Source organism: Poecilia latipinna, unplaced genomic scaffold, assembly GCF_001443285.1.
Source record: "Poecilia latipinna isolate Pla-1442-1.1 unplaced genomic scaffold, P_latipinna-1.0 Scaffold826, whole genome shotgun sequence".
In the NCBI taxonomy this organism is placed as follows: Eukaryota; Metazoa; Chordata; class Actinopteri; order Cyprinodontiformes; family Poeciliidae; genus Poecilia; species Poecilia latipinna.
The window spans coordinates 174,367-194,297 of NW_015113442.1; the positions used below are offsets into that span (position 1 = coordinate 174,367).

General features: G+C 39.3%; 1 protein-coding gene across 1 annotated transcript in view; it reads right to left on the reverse strand.

Moving 5' to 3' along the window:
• Window positions 1-1,274: 1,274 nt before the first annotated feature.
• asap3 (ArfGAP with SH3 domain, ankyrin repeat and PH domain 3) overlaps window positions 1,275-19,931 on the reverse strand; it is a 33,677-nt gene continuing 15,020 nt past the window's right edge. Inside the window, exons 7-26 of the mRNA XM_015047434.1 lie at window positions 18,346-18,431; window positions 18,081-18,156; window positions 16,057-16,143; window positions 14,925-15,034; window positions 14,150-14,219; window positions 13,976-14,063; window positions 13,798-13,846; window positions 12,220-12,386; window positions 11,599-11,732; window positions 11,384-11,475; window positions 11,124-11,304; window positions 9,770-9,855; window positions 9,551-9,666; window positions 8,808-8,875; window positions 7,766-7,873; window positions 7,404-7,617; window positions 6,577-6,853; window positions 5,982-6,192; window positions 5,767-5,895; window positions 1,275-4,120 (exon numbers count right to left, since the gene is read on the reverse strand). Coding sequence (XP_014902920.1) covers window positions 4,046-4,120; window positions 5,767-5,895; window positions 5,982-6,192; window positions 6,577-6,853; window positions 7,404-7,617; window positions 7,766-7,873; window positions 8,808-8,875; window positions 9,551-9,666; window positions 9,770-9,855; window positions 11,124-11,304; window positions 11,384-11,475; window positions 11,599-11,732; window positions 12,220-12,386; window positions 13,798-13,846; window positions 13,976-14,063; window positions 14,150-14,219; window positions 14,925-15,034; window positions 16,057-16,143; window positions 18,081-18,156; window positions 18,346-18,431 — 2,424 coding nt within the window. The 3' untranslated portion in view covers window positions 1,275-4,045. The remainder of the gene's footprint in view (window positions 4,121-5,766; window positions 5,896-5,981; window positions 6,193-6,576; window positions 6,854-7,403; window positions 7,618-7,765; window positions 7,874-8,807; window positions 8,876-9,550; window positions 9,667-9,769; window positions 9,856-11,123; window positions 11,305-11,383; window positions 11,476-11,598; window positions 11,733-12,219; window positions 12,387-13,797; window positions 13,847-13,975; window positions 14,064-14,149; window positions 14,220-14,924; window positions 15,035-16,056; window positions 16,144-18,080; window positions 18,157-18,345; window positions 18,432-19,931) is intronic.

Sequence of the window (19,931 nt, forward strand, 5' to 3'; positions counted from 1 at the left end):
AAACAATAAATAAAAAGGGACCAAGCCCTTAGTCTTTAGATACATCACTTGTGGTCTGATGAAATATGAAATGAAAATTTAAATGTTTGGTCTTAATACCCAAAGGTGAAGAAAATTTGGTAATGTCTAAAAGTCAGAGTGAAAACAGTGAAGTATGTGAAAAATCTCAAAATATCCAGCAGGCGACAAATGGGATTTCCAAATGGATGATAATCCTGAGGATCCCACCAAATTAGTCACAAAGAGGCTTGATGTGTGAGCAGAACAAAAAGGTGTGTGAGGATAATACCTGACAAATTTTCAGCCGTTCTGCTGGGGAAAATTGAGAAAAAATTATACTATAATGCAAAATAGTGAACCTTTGAAGGTGAGTGCTGTTTGTATATATGGTAAGTGCCAATGCATGACACAGGCAGGCCTGATGGGGAGAGAAGCTTATCTGTGCTGGCAGAACAGAGCAGGCTGCAGCCTGATGGCTCCCTGTGCCGGCTGCTTACGTAAGTGACAGGCTGGAGTTTCATCATTCTGACTTTCGGATAGCGGGTCAGAGCAAAGTCACATCCAGATGGGTTTAAAACGAGGCTGCAGGGACGACTGCCAAAAGAGAGACCTGAGGAGATTTTCCCCAGGAAAGCATTCAGATTAGAGACAGAAAAAAAATGCACAAATTCAGTAAAAAATGTTTCTAGATTTAAAACATAGACGTATGTTAAACATTTCACAATTATGGCAAATTATTTACAATTCTAAATGTATATTTGAAGTTTATTCTCATGACTATTCTCAAAATATGACTTAAGATTTTATTCTAATAATTAGATTTTATTCTCGTAATTTTATGACTTCATTCTCATAATACTGACTATTTTCATATGATTACGACTTTATTCTCGCACTGTATTCCCATAATGTTATGACTTTCTCATAGGAAGATTATATTCTTTTAATATTATGACTTCTTCTCGTAATTTTACGTTTTTATTTTTTCTTGGTATGTGAAATCTGGAACCTGTCAGGAAATCTTCAGACCTCAAACCCATGAGAGCCTGAGTTCAGAAACAGAAGCCAACAACCTGGGCTCAACTCCAAAGCACTAAAAGACAAAAACGTGTCTCCACCAGTTGGGATTGTAAATAAGATTAATATTCAGAGTGTCAAAAAAATACAGAAGTTAAAATGAATAATAATTAACACTGGGGAAATGTGAACTTTGCATGAATTTAAGAATGTAGAAGGAAAACATACTGAATAAATAAATATGCCCACTCAATGAATAATGTAACTAACGTTTTTAGTTTTAGCATCTGTTGTGTAAGTAGAAACAAAGATATGACTTCATTTACAGCAAAGCGCTTCATTAAACATGTTTAATGCATATGTTACAAACTAAAGCGAGCTCATTTCTTGTTTACATTTCACACAGTCCCCACTGAGAGTGACAATCTGCTGCAGTCATCTGTTCCCTCACACTTCCATGTTTCTCTGCCTCATAACCAACACAGTAACCGGATGATGTGAACAGAAATAGCAGACTCCAAACCAGCTTTCTAAACGCTTTTACCCCCTTACTGCACGTCTGTTTAAGTTAGAAAATTTCCCTTTTACACCATTATTCTGACTCCAGCAGTCAGGTGGATAACCAAAGCAAATGTTGCACAATAACGTGATATTAAGTTAAAAAACAAAAAGTAACACTGTCCCTTAAAATTCATATCACGTGGGAAAACAAGCAACATATAACAATTATTCAGGATATATACAGTGCATGTTGAAAGTGGGCACAATTAAATGTTTGTGCTACGGAAAAAACCCCGAGACCGATATAAATAACTTTCAAACGTTTTCCACCTTTAATCTGACATATTTTATATAGAAATCACCCTATAAGCAAACCTGGTTGCATAAGTATGCAATCCCTTTATTGAATCACCTTTTATTTAATTTATTTTGAACAAACAAAAGTAAAATCAAGGAAAAAGAAAATAAAAGTTAAAACTAATTATCATGCCCATTTGACATACAATTTTTTATTATCTGTTCAATTTCATTCAGCTTAAAGAAAATTTGAACCAGTGAATATAACCAGTTATAATGAATCTAATTAGCTGGAAATACAATGTAATTGTTCCAAAGGGATTTTCCTCACTATTTAGTGAAAGTCATTATTGGCAGAGTTGTTAGAAAGTTTTAAAAGGATCTCACTTTCAAGAGATAAAACGGTATCATTCAGGAGAAGGGTACAAAACAATTTACTACATCACATACGAAATAGAAAACTTGTTGAGGTTTAGAAACTTTTTCTATAAAAAAGGCTTTTTTATTGAAGAGTGGATTAAAAGCAGTTAACATTTTATTATTATTTTTGGTTGTAGTACAAAGTTTTTAAGACGAGAAACAATTGACAAATGTAGAGATTTTACAGAAGAATTTTCTTCTAAAAGGTCTTTCAAAAACTTTGAAGCAGAAGATGTTATAATCTTATGAACACAAAGCTCAACTTCTGGGCCTCACCAAAAAAACAGCACGCCCTCACCAAAACACAGTGGTGGCAGCATCATCCTGTGGGGTTAGTTTCACTTCAGATGAAACTTGGTGTTTTTGTCACGAGGGATGAAACTGCCGTTCACTAAAAACCTTCGACTGGCTAAAACTGAGGATGAGAAGCAGGTTTATTTCATAACATCACATTCAGTCCAAACATCTAAATTAAAGGCAAAAATGGCAGAATATTTGAAATAACCTAATGAATTAGGTTTGTGTGATGATGTGACACGTTTTCAGAAAAGCAGACAAGGCAAATATGACCAAATCCAGATGTTGACACCCTTACCAAAGACTGAAAACAAAATAGTATTAGTTTAAAGATCTATACACTTATGCATTTACATTACTGCAGTTTGTAATATTATCTTCTACTAATAAATGTATTTTCCAGCTGAACTGTACAGGATATTTCTCACATTAAAGGTGGAAAAACTTCATGTTTCCTCTTATTTGCATATTTTATATAACCAGAACTTGGCATTTATTACGAGCATGTCCTCGCCTTGTATCAACTTTGTGTGTTAGGTTTGACCAAATATGTACAAGAAATGGTGTAAATGAAAATAAATGTGCATCATTTACTCATAAATATCCTTTCTCCCACAAAGCTTTCTGACTCCTGGAAGCTGACTTGTGTGTAAGCGTGCATGTGTGGCATGAAAAATGTGGCCTTACAGTGAAAAAACCTCGAAGAAATTACTGTGCTGGGGTGCAGTTATTAGCAAGTCCACTTTAAGTGCCATTTCCTGGACGGACAGAGACTTCTTATATTTATTTTTCCCTCCAACACGCCGCTGTTACTCCAGGTTCTCCGGGGACTGATGCCTGGAGGCAGCGGGAAACAGGATCCCGGCCTCCGTCTGCAGCCAGCCTGGGCCCGGAGTCGCCGCGGCTCAGCCAAAGTTTCAGATCTCTCGCTGGGCTACGCAGACATATCGACGTTTTACTGGAGACAGACTGGCAGGCACGATCCGGACCAGTCTGCGGCAGATACTGGGCGGGTCTGAACCTCATATGACTCATTAACCTGTGATTTCAAATCCTTGTCATTTTCCGTTCAGAGGGAATTAAAGCAGCTGACTCCTGGCTAATTAAACATTTACAGCTCTCCCAACTCTTCAGAGGATTCCTCTGAAACTTAAAGTGCCTTCAAGAGGTTTTTGTCCTGCAGGGAAATTTTGCCTATATGCACAAGTCTAATATCAATACAGGCAGCTTATATATCTGCAGCCCAAATGTTTGATTAATATTTAAAAGAACATTAAAGCAATTCACAGTCATTGCTTTATCTTTGCAACTGCAAGTTTAAGACAACAAATAAAAGTTTCCAGTTTCTTTGTTGCTTTCTGAGATGAGTAATAGTCCCCTAAAAAAGACGATTTCGTCGTGCAGATGTCCTTTGGTCAGTCGATCCTGTTGTGAAAATATTCCCAGATTACTTGGATCCATGAATAGAACAGTATTTCCTTTCCCACATGTGGTGATGAAGTCCAAACTAGCATCATTCTGTTACTTTGTGCACATAGTTGACAGGAAAGGTTCCACTCCTGGAAGGGTCGCCATCAATATGGCCGACCTGTCAGGAAGATGAGAAATGCAATGTTTAAGTTTCTCACACTATAAAAAACTCAATTTATGATAAAGAATTCAACATTTTCTGAATGTCATTTCAAAACATGTGTAAAATAATGAATGAAATGTCTATGATAAGCACATTAATCATCAGCTGTCAGTTAAAACTATCAGTAAATATAGTTTTGTAGCACATAGCTGAGAAATGTGAAGTAACCAATTATGGTAAGTCTGCAGTTCTTTCACTGAACTTTTTATCATATTACAACCACAAACTTTAACACTTTTTCTGATTTCATTTGTCCACCGACACAAGTTAGTGCTCAATTATGGAATGGAACCAGAATTTCCTAGAAATCTGAAAAGTATGACATGAATTTGACTCTGATGCCACCAAATAAAACCCAGTTCAACTAGCTGCCCTGTGAAGTCGCCTAATTAGACGTTTTTGTCAATTCTTCCTTCCAAAAAAAGCTCAACCTCAGTCAGGTTGGATGGAGAACAGCTGCAAACATCAATTTTCAAGAGTTGCAACAGATCTTGAATTGGATTTGACTAGGCCATTCCAACACATCATTATAGTTTGACTCTATTCTAGCTGCCAGTGTATGTTTAGGGTTGTCAGTTTATGTGGACGGCCTGTTATGGTAGATTTATATCTGTGCCAAACTTTTCCATTTTCTGATGATGGATTGTATCGTGTTTAGTGAGAGAACAACTTCATTCCTGGCCTGACTTCCAGTACTTTAGGATTTATGGTGCTTTTTGTCCACTAATGTTCTCTAGTGGACAAAAAGCATCTATAAAACCTTAAGGTTTATAGATTTGTTATAAAACTTACAAATCTATAAAACCTTAAGAGAGGAGCTGGATTAATACTGAAATAAAATCTTTACACTGTGTTTCCAAGCCAGGTGACTTCTGAATGTAATCGTTTGCTCTGGGTTTCAGAGTTAGGAATGCAAACAATTGATAGTTTTATTAATGGTTTATTAATAGTTCATGGGGGATTAAGTATTTTAAGTATTTTCTTCTTTTCATCTTTTCCTATTCAGCAATCTAAGAGGTTCCTGTTTTATATTATAAATATATTTAAGTTTAACAACGTAAGAAACCACAATTTTCTGTTTAATCAGCCAGAGTTGACACAAAATGTCGTTAAACTTTAGTGATGTGCGTCTTTTTGTAAATTCAGCATATTGAAAATTAGCCTTTTATGTTATGGAAAGACAGTCGGAGATCTTGATACAAGAGAAACCCGGGTTTTTAAGAAAATCAACACTTCTTAATTAATCATTAGATGATTAATCAGATCAATCAACTTTAGATCAACTCATTAATCGATAACTTGCGTCCCTAATTATAGAAGAGGATTTTCATACAGATGTGTGCCAAATGTTTCAGATTTTAATTTGTAAAAAATGCCAAACATCGTGGTTGATCAATACATCGAAGGTGGTGGTTGTAGCTACAAAACGTGAAGAAGTTCAAGGTGCATTGCAAGTGATTCATTAGGGAGCAACACTGAACACAATAGTTATTCTTAAAAAATAATTTTTTTAATGGATGATTTTATTTTAATAAAAAACAAAATTCAACCATTGCAGAGAAAAATATGTAGCTGAAAAAGAAAACTGTAGTTGCACTTACCCACCAGTGGGGGTCATTAGTGGCTGTGACCACAATGACTTCATCTTTGAAGAAGGCGAGCTGCTCGGCGCTGACCGCTCGGCAGTCCACCAAAGCCTTTACGCGTTTCTGTGGCCTGCTGACCGAAACCTGCATGAAACGAGGAACACCATGAGAAGAACCTCTCTGGACCGGCCGGCTGAGCCAAACACAATAAGGTGTCTGTGCGGTCGCACCATTGCATTCCTGCGGGAGCGAGGACCACAAGTCACAGAGGGGGAGGACGAAGGCGCTGGAGACGGAGCCGAGCCGTTTCCGTTCCCCACCAGGCTGCAGTACAGCTCCTCCTGGCTGCCCACGCAGGGCGGCGCCAGAGAGCCCACGTTGCCCTTTCCGAAGCTGCCGCCTCCGGTGCTGGTGCGCCGATAGGAGGTGGTCTTCTCTGAGCTGATAACACCACAGGAGGACAGTCAGGGGGTTTTGGTATTAACAGAGGAGACTCATGAATTTTAAATTTTGCATTTGAACTGTTCTTTTTTGTTGTTCTCTGTGATTCTCCAGAACTACTGGTAGTTAAGAAGACCCTTAGCATGATGCTACCACCTCCATGCTTGGCAACTAGTACAATTTGGGGGTGGAGCGATATGGCTTGAAAGTAAAATCTACAATTTTTTCCATATAAAATTACATTTTAATTGATCAATTTTCCAAAACTTGCATTTATTTCAGACATCCTTTCTGTGAGCTGTCCTGAATATAAAATCCAAATAAATCTGCATGGCACTGAATAAACATTTTTATTCTGAGGATAATCTGGAGCTCTTTTCTCACCTGACTGGTCCACCGTGATTCTGATTGGATGCCTGTGAGACACTTTGAGGGGTCTGGCCGTCCCAGGTCTGCCTGTGCGATCTTTGCAGACCTCCTTGTCCATGTGAGGACCGTTGGGCTCTCCCACTGTTACTCTGGGTTTCTGTAGTTGACGAAGAGGAGCCGTGTTTCGTTTGAGTCTGAGGGCTGGACGAGTGGGACGACGGGTTGGAGCAGCGGCGCAGGATGTGGGCTCCATCCTGGGCTGTTGTGACTGAAATCTGCGGGTCTGAGCGGCCTGGGGAGGAAAACGGATCCAATTCTGAATGTCTTCATGGCAATCATGACTTTATTCATGCAATACATTTATTTAAGTAAAGATTTTTCCCAAACTGATATAAATCAAAAATTGATCTTGTATTGAGGCGTTGCAGTAAAATAGTTGGCAACAACTAAGTTTCCATTACAAATGTGTGCAAAACTTTGTTGATGTTTAGCCAGCGAAAAAAAAGAAGCCATTTTGGAATTGTGACGTTTATATTAAATAAGAATTGCAATTAACATGTGAATGCATTTATTAATTCGATAAGTCATTAAGAAACATCCTGAAACATAATCCTCCAACTACTTCCTGTTGTCTTCTTCGTATTTTCCGCTGGTTGCAGTTTTGTGAAATACATCCATTTTGATATCTCAGAAAAACCGCCTCATCCAAGCACAAAAATCTTTATCAAAAAAATGTGTGTGTTTTTTTTTTTAATTGGCGTGTTTCCATTAAACAAATTTATTTTTGAAATTTCAATTTGAGGAAGTTTCTGGTCAATGGAAACGCAGCTACAGTGACTTACCTCTTAGGACTGATTTGGCTGGCAGCGGTGGTGGCAGAGATGCTCCAGGGGGGGCGCTGTTGGCAGGAGGATTCTTGTACAGGAAGTCCAGATTCTCATAGGTCTGACAGGGCCTGATACCTGGACTTGTGCCATTGCTGGCTGTCCACTGGGCAAAGGCAGATCCACCACCTCCGTTTGATGGAGGAGAGCGGTTTTTGGGTAACGGACTCACCTGGAGGTAGATGGAAAGAGAATGCTATAAAAATCTCCACCGTTCTAGAATCTTCTTTGGCTAAGAGTCAAGCTCAGTAACTCAGTATTTGTGTGTATGTGTGTGTGTGTGTGTGTGTGTGTGTGCGTGTGTGTGTGTGTGTATTTACTCTCTCATCCAGGTCATCCTCGCTGTCATAGAACTCCTGAGACTGACTCTCCCACATGTACTCCACATGGATCTGAGAGTTGAACTTCCCACTTTGGGCCAGCTCCAACTGAAGAAACACACACATGCATTAGCAGAACAGAAAAGACATTCTGCAAGGAAACGATCAATTCTACGGAGGCCTCTAGGGGAAACGGGATTTCCCCCCCCCCCCTTTGCGTTACCTCACAATAATGTATTTACTAGTTTTTAGTAGTTTCATCTTGAACACTGAAAGTTTAAGGTTTTCCCATGTATGTCTCTTGTTTGTGAGATATCAACCAGTTTTTTGTGCCAAAAAATTTCACTGATGATCTTTATGTAGATATTAAATAGACATCTGCAATACTACTGCGGACTAACGTAAAAGAAAATATTTCCCCGCTGGCCTCTAGGGGGCTCTGTAGCACAAACTCCTTTAGAAAACTGAACTCATTGCTCTGGTTCAGTTTTTTAAAGGAGACCTGCTCTCGGGTCACACTCTTTAGTTTCTCCTGGATGACTCAAAGCTGTTCCCAGGTCAGCTGTGAAGTCCCTCCTGCATGTTCTGGTTCTGATCTGGAGTCTTCATCCCTTAGGATGTAACTAGAAAACCTCCAAATGGAGGCTTTCTGTTCATATCAAGCTCAACTATTAAGCTAACACAAACTAAAGGAAACCATTTTTTTGCATGTATGGGGGAAAAAACATTTTTTAACATTCAGTTGTTTCTACATCCTGTAATCCAAGGTTATTCACATCAGGCAGGATGTGACAGAAGCTAAGCCTGATTCAGTGGGGGCTGATGGCCGGTAAGAAAATAAAAGCGGTTTATAAATGATGTACACTGGGGCCTGCTGGGGAGTTTTCTTAAGGCAGGGTTTCCAGCTGTGGATGTTGTGCTTTTTGGTTTCACTCTTCGCTTTCTGGTAGGTATTTTAATGCTGTAACTTGAGCTCACTATGGAGAATCGACGTTCTGTTAGCATTTTATTAAAATCTTTAAAGATGGAAGTGTGCACTCACCAGCTCAATGCAGTGAGTGTACTGCAGCCTCTTTGCGATGTCTAGAGCCGTTTCTCCGCTTGAGTTCACTACATAGAAAACAACAGTAAGTACATGAGTTTTACTCCTCCCTTATGGTAACAGAAGGCTATTAGTAAAGTGCCTTGCAAAAGCATCAATACCTCTGATTTTTTTCACATTTTGTCCCATAAAACTTACCAGAGGAAAAGTCAGGAGGAAGTTGTAAAGTTTAAAACAGGGTTAAGTTATAAAACAATAACACAAGCTTGTAACAATTCACAGAGCTTTGTTCAATGATTTATCTAACAAATTGGATCGATTGGAAAATGATGGGGCAAAACACAAAGTAATCTTGGATGAAAACCTGTTAGAAGCTGCAAAAGTTGTGTGACTGGGAAGGAGGGTCACCTTCGATCTGGACAAAGAGCCTAAACAAACACCAAGTCGGAATGCTGTAGATTAGGATGGTCAAGTCAAAGTCCAGATCTAAATCCAATTGAGTCTCTGTGTCTTGAAAACTGATTTTCACATCCCATCTAACTGAGCTTGATCTTTTGTAAAGACTGGGTGAGCATGTCAGACTAAATGTGAAAAGAAAACAAAAATTGAAAACCATGTCTTCTTTTATCCGACTTCGTAACGGTCAGAAAAGCCATCACAGTTCATCGTTGTAATGTGAGAAATGTGAGAAAGTTCAGGGGCCATGAAAACGCCAGGAGGTCCTGCAGTCCAGTGACATGTACCTGCATGAATAGAAGCCTTTGCTTTGAGAAGCAGCTTGAGTGATTCAGGATTGTGGTGCAGGACGCTGTAGTGAAGAGCCGTGTTCCCTTCTGTTGTTTTCTTCTCCAGACAGTTGCTGCATGATAAACAAGCCAAACACACAGACGGTCCTAAGCTTCACCTCACTGCTTTGACAGCATCTGTGAGCAACAGAGAATGGATCCGTATCTGGGTCTGACCTGTTCTGACAGAGGAAGTCCACCAGCGCCAGAGAGCTTCTCTCCTCCAGACGAACGGAGAGGTGAAGAGCCGTTTCTCTGACTCCCTGCAGGAGGAAGGAAACGGCTCTGGTTCAGTAATGGTTCTTCACAGAAGCCCCTGCTTCATTTACAACAGTTTAATCTTCTCTCCATGATGTTCTGGATTTTTTAAATTTAGATATTTTATGCTTGCAAAGCATATTTGATAAAAATCAATCATAAAATAATGGTTTTAGAGGTAGTTGTGTTTACTAAAAAGTGATATTACTGCACCTGCCACATTTTTTGTAACATTTTCCCCTGATCTGACCATAAGATCACTAAAATAGATTTTGGTTTATTTGAAAAATTCAGACTCAATGCAAACTACTCCCATAAAAACTGAAGCGGCCAGTAAACTTTTCACCCCGACTGTATATTTACATGCTTTTTTCTGCCCAGTCTGGTTTAGCTGCACCACTGATCCAGATATTCTCCCAATGAAGCTTAAATTAGAGCTTGATTTTGCAGCAACTCTTGTATTTTCATGCTAAAAAGTGAAAACTCTCCTGCAGTTTCATCTGTTTACAAGAATAGCAAAAGGAGTGGCAGCATTGCCTCCCCAATTCAATAAGCTCGTCTCATTTTCTCTCCAGAGACACAAGCTTTGACCTACAAGCTGAAACAATAAAAGCAAGCCAACCAACACAAACAAACAACCTCTCACAACCACAAAGTAAATCACACTCCACATGCTGCTACAGCCAGCCAGGAAGCGCCTGAGAAGTTTAGAGCGTGATTAAAGAGAAGAAGAAGAGACAGAGTGGGGGATGGCAGAGGAAATAATAGATGAAGACATGAGGAAGGAAAAATGTGGATTAGAGGCTAAAAGAGAGGGGAGGCGTTTGAAAAACCATTACAAAGTTTCCCAAAACTTGACTCACTTTTTTACGACGTTATATGTGAGGGAATTCGATTTCCCTTCAATTTCAACACCAGTTATAAAGAAAAAGAAGCACAAACTTTCTGAAACAAACCGGGTTACCTGGTCTACCAACTTTTTGTTCATTTATATCAAACGCAAGACATTTTGGCTTCATGACAAGAATGTGAGATGCGTGTTAAACTCGAGGCTCAGGGGCCAAGTCCAGCCCGCCATAGCTTCTGGTGTGGCCCTCTAGACTCCAGACAGAGGCATAAATAGACTCTTCAAGGTAACTTATGTGTTCAAATAGTATTTTATCGATATATTCTGACACAACCGGCCCTTGTGAACAATCATGAACTCGATGTGACCCAAAATGAAAATGAGTTGGACTCCCCTACTCTCCCAGGAACAATAAATGACCTTCACCTGTCCTTCAGGGAGCACCAGCGGCTTGGCCAGGTCTGTTCCCTCGGCATAGAGCTGCAGAAGCGAAACAAGGTCCCGGCTCCTCACCGCGTCGTACAGGCGACCCGGATCTGACTCTTCCCTGCGGAGGACGTACCGACGTTCGGCATACTTTGCCACTATGTACTCCTTCCTGGCATTCCTGTACGGTGAGGGAGACTCATGAAGGACGTGACTTTATACCAGTCAGATGTTTGACTGCATATGCATCAGGAACTCACATGTCACTCTGTGGTAACGGTTTGACAGAGTCATTGGGGAGCCCTGCCTCCATGATGTCATTAAACCTGGTGTTGCCGATGCTGACGGCCAACTGAGGAAACACAGGGAAAAATCACAAAGGAGCAAAATGAAGGGAAACGCTGGTATTTAATGTTTTGATCTGGACAATCAACAAGTGTAGATTATAATATGCTGAGGTGAGTTTTTCTAGTACCAGTAACTCTGAGGTGCTGAGCAGATCCAGAGTGAGCGACTGAATCCTGGAGTAATGGACTCCCAGATCTCTGTGGATGCCAGAGCATTCAATGCATGTCAGGATGCCCAGGTTGGTGGACAGCCATGTTGGGTCTGATGCAGAACAGGAAAGCACCTCAATTAAAACTGCAGGCATTAGATGTAACCCAGTGGGTCCAAACATTTGGCCATGGAGACCAAAAATATTTCGTGATTTTTTTTGGTCCATCTAGAAGGAATTAGGGAGTCATTATTTCTTCAAAAAATGTTTTCTAGGAAGATTTTAAAAAATCTGCTAAGATTTTCATGTAAAAAAAAAAAGACAAGTTGTGTCCTGTGCATAAGAGGCCAGTGCTTAAGGGAAACATGTCTGCACCATTTTTGAGTTGAAAAATGAATTTCATATTTTGAATCTAAATAATAAATTATTTTTTATCTAATATATCCCAATTTTTTTTTTAGATATTTTCTTTCAAAAACCAACACACAAATAGTTATTCTGCAAATAAAAACAACAAATATTGGGATTAAAGAAGCTTGCACAAAACAAATAAATAAAACAATGAACCATTAAAATATTTTTGATGAGGGACCAGCTGACCTGGCGCCCCGCAGTCTGCACACGCCTCGTTTCCTGGCATCTGTCGCAGATCTGCGATGATGGACTGTGAAAGTTCCTGCAGGCCACTGTCCTGCACGTGGAGCTGATCTCCTCCCAGCGCCGTGTTCAGGGCCTGCTCCTTACTGTTCTGCAGCACGGACACCCAGCTGAAAGCAAAACCCACACAAACCTTTAGGAAATGCCACGTTTCGCAGTGAGACAGTGGGAAAGCTCTGTGTCCAAAACATCAGATGTTTTACAGCGCGTGTTGCGCATGTGTTTGCAGTTCATTTACTGATCAGTCAGCACCACTTTTACTTTCTCAGCTTTATTAGTAACAAGACCCATACTGAGCCACATCTGCAACTTTGTGAGCTTCACAACGTCTTTGCTACAAACTGTTTTCATCTCTCTTTGACCCCACAGAAAAAAAGAACCTGTCAAGAGGCCCATAGACCAGGGAAAAGCAGGGGACATTTACACACCCCCATCCAAAACCACATCAGAACACACTCAGATTCCTCACTAAGCACGTCCCACCCAGAACCAGCTGGGACCAGTGAACCTCCCAGCCAGTACACTGTATGCTTCACTTATTCTGAGCTATAAAAAGGTAAGATTTTGCTTTCAAGCATCATTTTAACAAGAGATATACTGTGAAGTTACAGGATTGGCCTGCCAGAAACTCAATAAGCTCAAGCACTAAACTGTTGTGCTAGCAAACAAGACTCCTCGGTGTGGAAGTTGCTACTGAAGAAAAAGTTGGTCAAAGATTAAGTCAGAGGAAGCACAAAAGGCGAAAAAAGTTATTTAGAATAAAGGACATAATGGTTGTTCTTTCATTCAGCTAACCTTAAACAGATGTCAAAAGATAACAGGACGGTCAAACACACAAAAGATGCTCTGCCTAATGCTTTTAAACATTTAACCTCTGTCTGCCATGGAACATGATCCTAAAAGTCACAAGGCAGACTTTGATCCTTGGAGGCCCATCCTGCACTGCAAAGAGAGAAATACCAATCCGAACGAATTAATTCAATATTTGGAAGTGTGGCTGAAATGGACTGAATGACTTTGTTCACTTCCTCTGCTGTCGTTGCTACAACTAAAGGCAGACAGTAATTGTAAAATGGAGCAGAAAAGCCACGTCATCATTCACAACTCCGTCTGTTCTCTGTTTGGCCTAGTGGAAAATCTATTGGAAGAATCCAAGTGAATGGGAGAAAGCCCAGACGGTGCTGTGAAGACATATTTGAAAGAAGTGGAATAGTGTCCATGCTTGTCTTCCCATAATGCAATAGCTGGCATGCTTCCTAATGTTTTGTCAAAAAAACATCTTAGTTAGCTATTATGTATGGGGAAAAATGTAAAAATCACCCACACTTTCTGTTTTAACTTATCCAGTTCAGGGCAGAAATGTTTCCAGAGTGAAGTCTGCAAAACATCCTCCTTACACAAACCTGAGCTTTATATTTAAGAGCCTTCCTTCACTTGTCACAACTTGTTTCTAAGGTAGTAAAATATAAGATAAGAACTGAATAACATTAAGCTGTATCCCACAGAGGCTTTGACACTTACATCAGACATTCCTGCTCATCGTCTGCTTGGAAGTGATAAGTCCGATTATCTGGAATAAATAAAAAATAAAAAGTCAAACAGCTGGTAAACTTGTTGGAAGCTCCATAAAAATGAGTTCCAACCCATTTAGATTTCATTTCATATTTTAATGATACATTTTAGGCAAAAATAAACATACGAGTAACCAAATCAAATGTCCTCCGGTCCTCCGGGTTGGGCCGCACCTGACAGGTCAGAAGGTTCAGTTTGGCTGGAGGTCGATTGATCTGAATGAAAACAAAGTTTCATCAGGCTTTGACTTAAGCTTCATTTTCTCATTTGAATGAACAAAGTGAACTCTTTTATTCCTCACCGTACTGTGGGAAATAGTCAAGTATCCAAATTTGACTCCACATTTCCTCCTCTGCCAAACTTTCCTGATCCTAGACGGTTAAGAGTGTAAAAAAAAAAAAAAAAAAGGTGTTTTATCAGTGATCTAATGTTACTAGTAGGTGTGATTTGTGGTGAACAGCACTGCGAGATCCTGAGCCAACCTGTACCTCTGGTTTGGGTAGATCTAAACAAAGTGTTATCAGATTTTATAACTTCATTCCTGTTTTCGTCAACTCAGGAGGTTTTATTCTCCTCTGGTCTGTCATTTATCCAACTGAACCACATCCTCTCTCCTATCTCAGGGTAATCTAGCTGGGTGTGTATTATATGTGTGTGTGTGTGTGTGTGTAAATGCTCCAAAAGTTGGATCTGCTTGTTTGCCAATAAACTCCAAAGGAGGGGCCCCTGCTGGACTCTTCATCCCATAATAACAAAAACCACATGGTCCAGACAAAGCTCGACTTCGCCCCTCTCCCTCTTTAACAGGCTCAAAAATCCTCTAATTGTTTTAAGTTGCATTTACAGCTTTAAAACAAATTGATTCGAGAGACCCATGATCAAAAGTACCAACCCAGTTAATGAATTAAGAATCATGAAAAGCCAGATCAGGGTCAGGTTGGTTAGATAGCTGCACTAAGCTCAAATTTATCTTGGTATTCAAGCCCATGGAGAATAGATGTGAACTTCTGACAAAAACTGTATGTGCAACCCTAATAAAAATCGATTATTTATTGAACCCTGATGAGTTCATGTACCCGTCGCTCTTCTTTTGAAGGAAGCCAGATTTCTCAGTCCCATATTTCTTGTTTCCTTGTGGCTGGTGGATGCTGTAGCCATTCCCAGAATTCTTCCGGTTCAGATACTCCTGGGATACGAAGACAGTTTAAGAACTTCAGTAAAAACGTTAAACCAATTGGTGGTTAAGGCATCTAACGTGTGCAGCGTAGTTAGAGTTCTTATATTTTGCACCAGGTCAGCAGTATGCGATGTGAATTTGTGTAAATAAGTCAAATTAAAACAAAGTATTTGAGGGTGTTCCTCAAATACTTCTTTTTTTTTCCATTTAAAGTATTTAAATAATTTTGCAAATGGCCTAGTTTGCTTCTATGTTGATGATACAATTAACTATACAGAGCATCATATTTATTTTATTTAATCTGCTCAACATTTTCAAAGTCTGTTATCCACTTTAAAATGGACATTTCATAAAAATAAAAAAAAACTAAATACTTAGATTTTTTTCCTGTTGTTAACTAATAACTTTGCATTTGCAACATTAGATTTAACTCATTTGGTGAGGATTGTGTTTTTATTTTCATTTAAATTTTTGTTTGTTTATTTGGCTGCTAGGAAAAAGATAAGTCCAGAACACATTCTTATTGGATGTTAACTATAATCATATAATTTACTTGAAATTGGCCATTTACAATGTAATTCCTTTAAATGCAGTTTGAAATGAAGTGTACGGGATAAGATGCTGGACAAAAGTGTTTACATCCCTCCCATTATAGTTGTAGTTTTTCCATTTCTTGTAATGGTCAACTGTTGTTTTTATGTGCATAAATATACATGAACATTTATATATATATATATATATATATATATATATATATATATATATATATATATATAACAATTAAATATTCATCCACAGTTGTGAATTTCTTTGAATCAGGATGGTATTTTAACTGTAACTCTGTGGTAATTTGCATGCTTCAATTTGCCTGCCAATAACCGTTACCTGAGTAGTAACGGTTATTTGTAATCATGTTTTTTCTCCTTTCATTTATTCAGTGTTTTATTTGTTCATCTGCTCATCCTGACCTGACAGAAGACATTCATTTCAGTATCAAAGAACTGAATAAAGCAAATCCGAACTCGGCTTACCTCTTTGCCCTCGACCTGCAGAAGTAACCTGAGAGAATCCCTCAGCTGAAGGAGTTTTTTTACCTCCTCGTCCTGCTCCAGGCGTATCTGCAACACATAAAAGTGTTTTACTCAACCTGAGAAATGCAAAATAACATTAACATTAGGTGGTTCATTAGATAATCTGTATTTTTATCATCATAGTGGTAGAGGTTAAATTAGAACTTTTTGAAATGGCATGAAATGTTGCAGACTGGGTCTTAATACTTATTTTTTTTAAAAAAAAAGGCTTTTTCCTTTAAGAAAGTATTTGGGTTAGCAAGGTCTTTTTTTGCATTTTCTTCCTGGGAACCATAATAGTTTTTTTGATTTTTTACTTCCTTCTCGAGGCTGAGATCTGGCATGTCTGAACAGGTCAGTGTTCTGCTTCTGCCCACAGAGAACCAGAAAAACATCCAACACTCCCAGTGCCGCTGCTAGCAGCCGTTTTCTGGTGACTTTCCCTGGAAGCAGTATAAAGCTACATCTCTGCAGACTGGAAACCAGTGGTTGGAAAAATTGGTTTTGCATCAAGAAAATATGGAAATAGGGGAATCTTTCAGACAAAGTGCAATGTTGTAAGCTGAACTTGGAGGGGAGAGGAGCAGTCGTCACCAGTGGGAAGAGAGACGTTGGTGTGGCAACTGAATTAAAATGAAAGTGAAACAAAACATAAGTCAAATCTAAAAAAAAAGATTTCCTGCTTGTCTTCTAGGGGTCAAAGAATATCTGTTGGGTGACTCATTGCAACTGAAGGAAAAAGGTGCAGAGGGAGTGTATGAGTGGATGCTTTGGGCCTGGTTAAACTGAGGGTTAGTCATTCAGTATGTATGGCATGTCCACACGTTTTCTTCTGGGATAACATCAGAAACACAGACAGGATTTAGTTCTTCCTGACTTTTGAATCCGGAGGTTTAATAAAATAAAAATGCAACTGCCTCATGCATTTCCAGTCATTTGGAGTTTACGGTAATACTGGCTATTAAAGACACATTAAATCCACAGGAAGGCAGTGGGATGGATCCATCCCCGTCCCAAACAGTCTGCTTGGCCCCGTCTTTACGAGGCTGGGAGCTGCTGAGGCATTCTGTCAGAAACGCACACAGATTTCATCTCTTCTTCACTGAGTCTGATGTTCTGGAGCCACAAAGCTCTGTTTTTATGTTTAATACAGGAAGCATAAAACAACCTTACTGGAACTATAGAAACTACGTGTGACTGGGACAGCAGTGCAAAGTGTGAATGTGTTCACTAAAAATACTAAAAAAATCAAGAAACTTTATGATAATGTTTTTATCTTCCAGTAATTAAATGAGCAATGTAGGACTGGCAGACCACCAACTTTTTAAAAACAAGGAGTTTGTTTTTCCTGCTGAAGGTTCACACTTTTCAACAGTTCACTCCACGGTGGTGAAAAAGAGACTCCGACTGGTTTTGAACCTTGGATTCAGGAGAAGATATGGATCTCAAAAGAAAAAGGTGCATTGCTCAACCTGGCACAAGACTCCAGAGAAGGAGTGAGGAGAACAAGAGACGGATAAACACGTCATCTGTAATCCAGGTGCTGTTAGTCTAAAATAATGAGATTTCAGATACAAGCAGGACACTGTGCCATCTTGTATCCAACTGTAATGGAGGCAATTAAAACCTCAACAGAATAATAGAAATGAGAATAGGATGTAAACATGCTGGCATGATGTCATTAGGACTAGAAAAGGATGTTATTTAGGTTACAATGGTTACTGTTTATGAGTCGCAATTCAGTGAGATTAAGAAGGTTATATCAATGTGTGGCTGTAAACAAGATGACTGTGCAATTTAATCTGATCTAAAAATAGGCCACCACCCACAACCTGCAGAGACTTCATGTTGTGTCTAACTCGGTGTGTTCAAGTCCCCTGATTTCTACAAGTTAAGGAAGTTGGGAGGGACTTTTCCAAGTTTCAGGTCCTGCTTTACTGACTGAATGTAAAAAAGACAGACAGATAAAAGCAGCTTCTGTTTACCGTGTGAATAGAAGAAGCAAGTTTCTCAATGAATGGAGTGAGATTCTCTGCAGCTTTCAGCCCATCCTGAAAAAAACTGAAACCAGAAAGCGACATGTTGAGCCATGACTGGGATCCGACTCTGAATGCCTCGGTTTCCAACAAACAAACATCACATGCTGCGGCTGCAAAAGTAGCTTAGTATGCAAGTAAAAACATTTGAATGAATTAAATAAAACTGGTCTACAGTTAAAATGATGGAACTGATAATTGCTGACAGACTAACCTGAGCTGGGCCTGGAAATATTTGATGAGGCTTTGGAGCAGATCGGGTCCCTGGCGCACCTTCAGCTCTTGGATCTTCAACAGATACTGAAAACATAAAAACACCTTCGGTTTAAAACCGCTTCATAAAACTGAGCCGCAGAGCGTTTTGACTAAATACTTTACAATCAACTTTGTTCTTGTTGTTAGTGCTGCATTCTTTCCAATATATCTTTATGCTCCTTCAAAGGTTACATTTTACAGCACTTTAGTAGGTCAATGGATTCGAAAGGCTTCAGAGAAACAGAAAGCTGGAAGAGCTGCACTGTGAGCGTCATTAAACAGCATGAAAAACCATCTGTCTTTCTGTAGCTCAGCGATCTGTTTTCTGTTATGTTTATTATTCATGCCTGTTTCTTTCAGTTTTCCTGGATGTGTGTATGAACAGGGAGGGAGGAGGAAAGACTCAAATTTAAATTCATTTCCTCTGCCTCTTCTATTGGTGTTCAGCTGCTCTACGTCAGAATGACAGACCTCAGGATTTTCCTCCAGCTACGTTTACATGAGCTACATACTCATCTGAAGCACACACCAACACCTTCAGTAAAATTTCCCTCATTTTGGGGAAATTTTACTGAATTTCCCCAAAATTCAGTAAAGTGTGTTGCGTTTCACACTTTGTTGTGTGAAATGCAACACAACAAAGTCTGTCCTTTGAATCCTCCCAAACTTCTAAGGTCTGCCTGTCATGAAACATCTAAAAGTTGGAAATATTTCTAGCCTTTTCAAAAAGCTCAACAATCTCCAGTGAATACACAGGGAGACTGTACTTCAGTAAAGTTAAGTGTGCTAAATGCTAATATGAGAAGCTAAAAACAGCATAAAATGGTTCTCTTGTCTTTTCTACTTGGTTTGAAAGTGACAGCAAATGTCACCTTTGGTTCTAAATGTAAATAATTAATGACCCCTCACTAACAGAAGGCTAGTAAAACATGTTTTGAACAGTTTATTATTATCCTTATAGAGAAAGTGGAACAGGTCCAAACAGGTGTTAGCAGGTCAAAGGTTACAGAAAAATCAAATATTAGATACTGGCCACAAAATCCTGATTGGTGGAACTTTTACACTGACACAAAGTTATTCTTCTGGAATGAAGGAATGAGAACATCACCAGCATGAAGCTTTAGCTTCCCATATGCAGCTTATTACCAACTGCTGTCAGCATTTCAATATGGAAGTTATTACAATAAATATCAGCCGGGACCGTTTCCACATCACAACAAAAAATAATCAGTACACAATCCCATGACTGCTGAAGCAATAGCTTTTTTTTACAATGACCCTGCTTCTTATATCAGCAAGCTGCACTGCAGTGTCGCTTCTAAACAGTAAATCAGTAGATACTGAGATTTAACTATTATTTTTTTGCTTTCTGTTTGGCCCTGCTATTTAATGAATTGTTCCTTGCAGCAGGCAGCCCACTGTTTCCTCCGATGAGGCTCTAAGTGCTGAGAGAAAACCAGCAGGATGTCGGACAGGAAACACCAGCTGGTTCGTTTATAGCCATGTACCCCACAGCATCTTTGAAAAATGTTCACATCTCAAACT